Raw genomic sequence first — 9,936 nt, 5'->3', positions numbered from 1 at the left:
GGAAGTGATCGAGCTGTATGTTGTATAACACTTGTCATTGGAATCGAAGGATATTTCTAGTTGACAGATATTACGAGATACCATTACTGCATAGTGGTACCTTAAGCAGGATTAATAATCATGACGAGCGATGAATGAAGTGCTTTTTTATTGAATAATTAAGAATGCCTCATTGTTGAGTAAAAGAAGAAAGGAAACTTCACTTAGTGATCTGGCGATTTCAGAAAATTCGGTGTATTTTGTGATTTTTTATTATTTTATTAAAAATACTACCAATAAAATATTTTGCTAGCTATATGTAACTCACGAACACTAGTGACTACTGTGAATGAAATTTTTTCCTTACGGTTGGGTTTGCAGGAAATATCGTTTTTTGGTGAAAAAGTTTTTCTTTTTAACTAAACTGATAGGATTGATGTTACTGTAGGAATTGTAGACTGATTTTAGAATTTTTGCTGAAATAAATTACCTACAATAGACAAGAAATGAACTTTAAGGATCAATTTTTTTTCCAGTGACAGTTGGTCAGTAATATCAATTATTTATAATTAAATAATATAGCAGTTTATCAGTAAATAGTGGCATATGGCGTTGAGATTTTACTAATTCTCATAGAGCAGTTATCGAGTTAATATCGTGAAAGTATACCTTGTAAGTAGCAACATATTAGTAGTTATAACGATTGCAAAGGTTTGTTAACGGATGTGTGGCAAAATAATAGTAAAGTAATGTTGGGTTAACAAATATAATGAGTTTATCCATAATAATTCATCAGGTTGGATACCTGTATAGTTTTTATGTAAATATCTATTAATGATACGAAATTGTGGTTGAGGATCGCTTCAGACACTATCATTTTCGAAATATATGATTGGCTTCTTTTTTAAATTGAAAAAAAAGAAAATTTGCAAAGCATCAGATGACAGGAATTATGCGAACAAATCCGTCGAACTGTTCTCCTTTTATAATTCATTCGACAGAGATGTTTGTTACATTTCTTGTCATTCATTTGATGCTTTCTGGATCGTCAAATCTGAAAAAGGAAGTTCCTCAGTTTTATTTTGGGCCAGACTTTTAAGTTTTTAGATTCAAATAAAATTTTTTTACTAAAATTTCAGGTGTAATGCGTCATTGCTGATGGCGGATATCCCAGAAGATGTGAAACTTGAACAATTATTAGAATTACGAGAGCAGCTACGAGAGCAGATTGATCAACTTAATGCGAACAATCAGCTCGAATCATCTAGTAGCATGCGAAAAATATCGAAGTATCATCATGCTAACAAATATCAGACAGGAGCTATGAAAAAAACCGAGAAACGTCCTAATTCTTGGATAGTAGATGGTTATGCTAACAATAAGTTTGCAAAGGTCTCGCTTCCAGTCTGTATGGAAGATGGAAGGAATGATGAGCCCAGTTGTAGTGATATGAAGAAATTTAATGAGAAGGATCGTGGTGCTTCGCTTCTAGATATTCCGACAACACATGGCCAAAATTTGCATCAGTGTCCTTTTCGACACAAATCGGTATTATCCTCGGATATAACTGGCACAGAAAATGGCTCTAAGAAATTAAGCTTGCATTCAGAAATTGCTGAATTAGCTCAAAACGATGTACAAAATGCTGGAATAGTTGGCGCCGCAAAAATTGACAACATACCGGTATTATTTATTTCTCAATCTGATCCATTTCTTTGCTTTTTGATGCTATGTTAATCCTCTTTTTATGATAACCAGTATAACTTGGAGATAATAAATTTTTTAGTAACATAGAGCTTAATGAGTAACATCCAAAAGACTAAAATGTTTTTTTTTTTTTTTTTTTTTTTGTATTTGCGTTGTCTTTTGTGCTGTGTTGAAGGGTCTTTCAAAACTTTCCTTTTTCTTATCACTTTTTTTTTCCTTCTTTTCTAATTTTTCTAATCCCATATTTTATGAGATTCAATGTGTCAATGTTACAGACAGAGGAGAAAATGGAAGAAATCTCATTGAGTTCTTTAATAGGTTCAATGGAAAATGAAACCGCAAAGGTTTGTTTGTTCTTATTATCGTTTCGTTAGAAATTATTTTGATATTGATTGTTTTCTTTTTGAGAAAGAGATTCAATTCAGATTCAGTTCATTTTACTATACTGTGTGTACTTTTCATGACGTTGGAAATTTTATCAACTCATCCTTAACAGTGAACAACTCTTTTATTTTTTGGTGTTGCTGAGATAGTTGAAAGCAATTAATAAGAATAACCATAATAGAACTGCAGAGAATTTTTTCTCATGAATATGAAGGCAATCGTTCAAATGTTTAACACAATTTATATGCATGATCATTCTTGAATATATATTTATGTTATTGATTTAATTTTCCTTATTAATTCTCTACATTTTAATTCTTAATGTTTAGTTCGGTTTTCCTTTTTCGTAACTGTAACTTTCAGAAAGAATCAAGCAGTGTTTTTAATGCGCATACAGGAAGTGCCGTCTTATGCAAGAGTACCGAAAATAATTTCTCCATTTTTCCTGAAAAATTAATACCACTGCCGCCACCACCACCTCCACCTCCTCCTACACCACCTTTAGCACCGCCACCACCGCAGCTTCAATTTTTAATGTCAAATGAAATGAATTCAACAAATAGTGAGAGTGCATTACTGGATGAGCAACAATCGGAAGAACCTGAAGAACGGAGTAGAAGCTTGTCACGACCAGGTTAGCTTATCAAAAGTGGGGTATTATAATTCGAGTGTTAAAATAGTTTTTTTTAGTTTATTTTGCTTAAAATGTTTTAGTTTACTTGCTAATTAAAATATCGTATGCGTTCCACTTCATAAATATACTGTTTTCAATTCTTGAAGAGATCATGTACTTCCGCATTGTTTTGATGTTAAAGTGTTGAAGTGTATTGCTGCAGTTAACGTTAATAAATTAGTTGGATCAGTTACTATAAAATTAATTCCTTCTTGAACTACTGGGACCTTTTCCAGCTGAAGACAGTGGTAGTGAATTAAATGGAATAGATGGACGAAATAATAAAGATGAGAAAGATACTTTTCTATCGTAAGTTATTTGATCATTATTTGAGATATTTTCAGTCCAAGTACTACATTCGTGTTTTTCTGTTTTAATTCGAGTAAATATTGTCCATTTCTAGCATCATATCCCCAAATACCGTAACTTTCTTTTGAAAATATTTTCAGTGACGAAGATGATGGTGACGATATCGACCTATTGTTGGAGAAACCAATAGAGGATGCTCAAACTGGTAAAGTGATTATGCCAGAGGACGGTGAAGTACGGGAGAAAATAGTATTAGCATATCGTGGAACAGATTATTTTGATGTATTACCAGAAGGATGGGTGGAAGTGACTCACAGTAGCGGCCTGCCCATTTATTTGGTCAGTATCCGATGCTACTACCAAATTTTTCTCGTTAGCAGCAAATTTATGTCAATTAATTTGTAAATACACCGTATTTTCTTATTTTTCTTTCCTTTTTCTGCAAGTAAAATTGCACAGCATGCTTCGAATATTTTATCAGAAAATATTTCTCTTGAATTTCAACAAATAAGACTTAGCACTGAATCTAGGATGCTCTTTCGAGCAACGATTAAGTTGTTTACTTTTGTTCGATCAGTAAATGTTGTTTACTTTTGTTCGATCAGTAAATTAGATTGTAGAGTTTTGGATTAGAGGGAAAGGAGTTCATTTTTTTTTTTTTTTTTTGAAATTATCTTGTTTTTAGCATAAATCTACGCGGGTTTGTACATTCTCACGACCTTACTTTATTGGTCCAGGTAGCGTTCGACATCATAATGTGCCAATTTCCGCTATACCGTGTTTGCATCAACGACGAGTACTTAAAGAAATAGAAGACGGTGCAGCAGCAAGTGCGGCTGCATTGCAAAATGCACTTTCCGAATCGGTCGGTGTACAAAGTAGTGATAGTGCGCTTGAAGATTCCGCGTTAGTAATGGCGCGATTACAAGCACCGGGTACGAAGGTCCAGGTAAGTGTGTCAAATTTTCAAAAATTCACCTGGAATTATTTTTTTTTTCATCATTTTTCTGATAGGATGACTAACCAATGGTCGTTTTAGTAAACAATGGCTTTAAATGCCTATCTTCTTTTTTAATTGTTTATATGTTACAAAGCACCAGGAAATTTTTTTAATCCTTAGTCATGTTAAAATATTTTTCTTGGTTATCAGAGCTTTTGGTTCCGCAGTTCAAATTCGATTAAGGTATTAAATCGAGAAATGTTGATTTAAAGAGACGATATGTACAGATGAAATCTAATGGAAGTGAAACAATGTGTAAAAAAATTACAAAAATTTTCCGAAATTTTAGACTGCTGAAGACTTCAAGGAGCGTCAACTCGATGCAGAAGCGTTACACGACTACGCAAAAGCTGTATTTAAATTTAGAAAAATTCAGGTAGTTTTCAAGTTTGTTATAAAGTTCCGTGTTATTAAAAGAAAAAATCTTTTAAAGTCTTACTAAACATTTTTGAAATCTTTTTAAAGACATATCGTTTCAATAAATGGGCTGCAACACGTAATTTTCACCGGCAACGGAAACTTGCCGAAGCTGGAAGACTTGGAAAAAATGCATCCTCCATTGAACTTTCAGTTGGTCGTCCCGGTGAGAATTCGTTTTTCTTTTTAAATTTGATTTGCAAAGGATTATAAAAGTAAAAAACGAATGAATTTTTTCTGAAAACTAGCTCATTTATTAATCTGAGAAAATTCTTAGTCTATCATCGCATTACTGCTTAAAATTTATGTTTCCATCAATATTATTCTTAGATTTTAATTGTTCTGAGCTGTTAAAATTAGCTCCACAATATTTGTAAGGCTGCTCAAAAAAAAAAAAAAAAAAAAATCTTTTATTCCACAATTTATTGCTTAAAATCCATGTTGTCCCCATGATGACAGTCTAGTGCAGTTTATTTCTGAGAAGAATTCTTATTTTTTACAGCATTACCATCAAATGTGAAATTAATTACTGTGCCTGCATTAGAAGCGAACTTAAAACCACAGCATCGTGGATTTTTTCTTAATCCACAAGGGAAAACATCGGTCAGTGTGTTGCATGAGTATGTACAGAAAGTTTTGAAAAGTACCATCAATTATCATTTCTCAGAAACAAGGTATGCATAATTTTAATGAAAATGCGAACTTTATTACAAACATTTGAATATTTTCAGTTTACAAATTTGCTAGGAAAGATGGTGCATGATTTTAATACATTTTAATTATTGTTTTTTGATGTATGTCTTATTTTAAAGGAAAGAAGTGAAAAAAATTTTTTCAGTTAAGGATTGTTTATATTATTTTCAGGAATTCATCAATGCCGTATGGATGTACAGCTCGTTTGAAAATGAATTTAAATAACCGAGTACTTTGTGCAACAAGTGTTAAGGAGAAATTAATGCTTCTGCAAGAAAAGCAAAGACGGGAACAACGCTTACAAGAACATGGCGAGCAACCAGGTTAGTTATAAGGCGAAAATGGATAGAACAGAAATGGGCATTGGTAGAGTTTTATAAAAGGACGGAAAGATAAGTGAAATTTTTGGATTTCTTTGCTTTACTTTTCCTAAATCTGACTATCGTATATGCTTTGCACTTTTAGATCAAAGGAGCAGTCCTGAAATATGTCATGTTATCAATTCTTGTTCGATAAATTTTATAATTAAAAAGATGAATATGTAATGCTTACATATTTAGATGCTGATTTTGTGGTTCTTGGAACAGGTTGTGGTAATAGCAAGAAAACTGCTAAACTCGACGCCGCACGAAATGCTTTGAAAGTTTTGATACCGGATGTAGAATTTGATCCGGAAGGTATTGCTAGAAGTGACAAGAAAGAGTAAGTTATTTTCTTGGTAAGGAGTACATGTTAAAAATTTCGAAATTTGATTCTAATAAATGAGTAAAGCTAGCTGAGGATCTATTCCTATGCTTTGTTCATACATGCATAAAATAATGTTTGTTGGGCAATTTATTTGCACTTAATATCTGTATTTCTTGATTAAAATTCCATTTATATAATAATTCAAAATGCGGAAGAAAAAAAATTGCATAAAAAAGGAATGAGTTGGTAAATTTCTTCTTTTTTTTGCTCTTTAAAGACTAAGAAGTAAGTTACGTATTTTTATTGCATCCAAAAACACATATATTGCGATCATTTCGCTAAAATCACTGTTCCTAATTTTTACTGCACTATAAATTAACAACCAAAATAGTTTCTTTATTTGATTTGGATTCTGAAAATTGTAAATTTATTGCAAACTTTTATAAAATTGTAAACACTTACCATTAAGATTTCGGCTTTTCAGGAAAGATGATGCAGAAAGTGATAAGGAAGATGCAGTAGCACTGTTTGATATGTTGCCAATAGAGGATTCGCGAATATTTGATTTGTCTGCTAGAGCTGGTCAACCATCACCATATTTACTACTTCAGGTTTAATTAAATTTTGATTTTTAGAAATCAGACATATTGCTGACCAATTTTTACAAACATGCTTACAGGTTTTAAAGCTTTAAATGAATTTATTTGCATTCAATAATTTTTTGGTATGCTTAAACTGTTTTTTGAAGTGGAGATATAGTGATATCTTTTTATAGTGAATATTTAAAAGAAACTATTAGATATCAAATGCTTTTCATTTCTTCAAATGCACACCTTGTGAATCTTCAGATTCATTTTTCCTTTGCAATTTCTGTGTTGTCTGAAATTCGAAATTCTTTTGCTAAAAATTATAAAATTTTAAATTCAGATTTTTTTGGAAGTCACAAAAATTTTATTAGTCTTATCAGTTTAGAATTACCATTGCATTTGTATGAAAGTAGTGTTACTGATATTCCACTGATTGACAGACTCATAGCTGCTTCTTTTGATATTTCTTTTTTTCTTGCATTAGAGTAAACATAAAAAAATTCCAGGAGTGCCTGAAACGAAATGCAGCATACGGTGACACGGAGATAAAGGTTCATTCGGTGCGGGTTAAACATCAACGCCATCAATTCGATATGGAAGTCGGCAAACATCGTGTTTCTGTTATATGTGCAAATAAGCGTGAAGGCAAACAGAAAGCATCCCAAGCAATGCTCAAAAAATTGCATCCTAATGTTAGTAACGTTTATGAAAATTGAAAATTTCCTAAGATTTGAGAAACTGGATTCTAAATCTTTGTTTGAAAAGGTTTATTTTTTTATGAAAAATGAGATTGCATAGAAATTATTCAGATGGTTTCCTGTATAATAATAATCCCTATACAAATAACAACACTTCGATAGAAGATATCGTGAAAATATGCTTATATTTGTTGTCAACAACAAACCTTCATTGTATGGGTTGAAATAAGATTATAAATCTGAATGTCTAAAATAGGCCAAATCAAAAATTTTTTTGTCAAAGCATGGTGCGCGGTTCGAGTTTGCCATGAGAACAACCATTTGTCAGATATGAAGAGCGCCCTTATGCCTTTACTCTGGAGGAAAGAAATAAATTATGGGAGGATTTTTTTCATCTTTTCATTTCATTTAACATAAACATAAGATTTGTGTTTCCGTTAAATATAGTACTGAAAGAGGAGACCATTAGGAAGGATTGTTCTGATCGTATTTGCTGTTTCAAAAATTAAATTTTTATGAAATCTAAAAATTGTGGTTTTTAGCTTGACACATGGGGTTCTCTTATACGTCTTTATGGACATGGAACACAACAAAAACAGCAAGAAGCACGAAAAAGTCGACAGAGTATAATCAAATTGCAAGGTGTTCATATTTTATTTTATTCGATTTTAAAATGTATTGGTTTTAAAATATATTGACGATAGATCAAATTTTCCTTCACTTAGAATTTTTTCATTTATAATTTTTGATGTTTAGAATTCAGATTCTTTGTAAATTATTTTTTGTAGGAAATCGTACTAAGGAAAGCTCGGTTCTAGAGCCAAATAATGCAATATTAGAAAAATTACGAACGGAAATGCTGAAATTATCGAAGTCTAAACAATCAATAGAGAATCGTAATATGGTACCAAAGCGACCAAAACTATCCGCTACTAATGAACCGGTAGATGAAATACAGTCAGCTGAGGCTTCAGCCAGTTATGCGGCGACACATCCAGATGCTTTATCAGCTTTAAGAATTGATCTTTGATAAATGTTACAACAGAATGTTATGCTATTTACTCTTCACACTTCATATACGTGTTATTTGCCAGGCTATTTTGTATTTTCTTTAAAATTTTAATTTGTTTAGCTAGAGTTTTCATGTAATTTATTCTTGAACTCTACTAGCGTGCTGAATTTTGTTTGTTATGATTTATTTACCATGCTATCATAATTTGGCGATTTTGATACTGTTTTGTTGCATTCCGTGTTTTTTCTAGTCTCATGTTTTTTTTTTTCTTTCAACTCTAAAAAATTTTCAAGTTTCATTTTTATTATTATCCCTTTTATCACTCTTTTTATCTTTCAATCTGTTTTGAATAAATGATATTTTGACAAAGTTTTGGGATCTTTTTGAAAGTTTTAATTTTAAATTAAGACAATATTTTGGAATTCTTTAAAACCTGCATTTCTTCAAGCAATATGTATTCCGTCGAGTTTCTCTGATGTAAAGAGATGCTTGCTTATACGTAAGTATACAAACATATTTAAATAGAATGAATGACAAAATTTACACATTTCGTACTGTTGTGTCCCTTTCCAATTTTGAAGTAGCAGAGTGAAATGCAGAAATTACGATGAAGTATTTTAATAGTCTGCTAAATATGGCAAGAGAGATTTCACAAGTTTTTTACTACTTACATATAACTACAGTGATTCTCGTTTGATGGGAATTTTATCTAATCTCGAAATTTAGGAAGGCGTTCAAATGATGTAATTTGAGAAGATTAGGATGAAATATAGCTGTTATTACTATTGTTACACGTTGCATATTGTTTTACAGGTATTGAATTTGAAAATTGCAAATGATGCCTGAGTTTTAGTAAGTGAACTCAAGAATTATGTATTCTATAAACTCTTACTTGAGATGATAATCAATGAAAGAAAATAACAATGAGCTATGTAATGATCATGCAAAAAGTAAATATGATATTTGCTTTAATATTGAATATCATATCTTATTGGTATCTATAAAAAATATATAGTTTTTGATCTAATTATATGCAATAATTTTAGAAATGATTTGTTTTGCTTTTTTTTTTTTTTTTTTTTTGTTTGTTTGTTTTTTGTTGAAATGAAAGTTTAATGATTAAAATATTTATGCTTATTTATTGATTAGTATTAATATGTTTATTACTAAAATTATAATAATATGGAATTTTTTCGCTTTGAAAATTCAAAATATTTACCAAATTTGCTAAGATTATTGGAAAAAGAACCGAACTTGGCATTTTTTTTTTTTTTTTCTCATTTGTTGTAAAGATTTAGTAAAAGAAAAAAAACAAAACAAAACAAAATTCTTCAAAAACAAAGTGGTTTATTTTTGATGGGTGTGAAAAGAATAATATGAATAGTGGCAAAAAGTGCTATTTATTATTTTACTTACTGAATAGAATTTTAAATTTCGATATATGATTAGATGAGAAAAATTTTTGAAAATTACTTAGATAGTAGATATGAAATAAATGTATGATATAGATATTTGCTGAAAAAGATTGAAATTAAAATTATAAAAGATTAATGAAAATAAGTTTATCAGTTAGGAGAATTTATACATTTGTAAGATAGTAGAAAATTTCTAGTTAATCCTTTTTTTTTTTTCTTTTTTCTTTTTTTTTGCATTTCTTTTGCAAAAGAAAGAAAAAATCAATTCATTGTTTTCTTTTATTATTAATTCTTTTTTTTTTTAAAGGAAAAAAGAAAAATCAGAATATAAAGCAATGCAAATTTTCCATTAGCCATAAAATTAAGTACTTTAAA

General features: G+C 30.4%; 1 protein-coding gene across 1 annotated transcript; it reads left to right on the top strand.

Annotated features, from left to right (window-relative positions):
* Window positions 1–1,137: 1,137 nt before the first annotated feature.
* On the top strand, window positions 1,138–8,164 carry Bma-pash-1 (WW domain containing protein; the record flags this gene model as incomplete). The annotated part of the gene is made up of 15 exons (XM_001897496.2): window positions 1,138–1,662; window positions 1,962–2,030; window positions 2,434–2,704; window positions 2,980–3,052; window positions 3,193–3,391; window positions 3,738–4,001; window positions 4,342–4,428; window positions 4,518–4,635; window positions 4,972–5,143; window positions 5,334–5,485; window positions 5,723–5,864; window positions 6,334–6,460; window positions 6,943–7,128; window positions 7,677–7,776; window positions 7,923–8,164. The coding sequence occupies 15 exons, from the start codon at window positions 1,138–1,140 to the stop codon at window positions 8,162–8,164; spliced, it is 2,727 nt and encodes a 908-aa protein (XP_001897531.2).
* Window positions 8,165–9,936: the final 1,772 nt, after the last annotated feature.

Source organism: Brugia malayi (assembly GCF_000002995.4).
Source record: "Brugia malayi strain FR3 genome assembly, contig: Bm_v4_Chr3_scaffold_001, whole genome shotgun sequence".
In the NCBI taxonomy this organism is placed as follows: domain Eukaryota; kingdom Metazoa; phylum Nematoda; class Chromadorea; order Rhabditida; family Onchocercidae; genus Brugia; species Brugia malayi.
The sequence above is the reverse complement of the archived record's forward strand: the minus strand, read 5'-3'. Positions and strand labels throughout refer to the sequence as shown.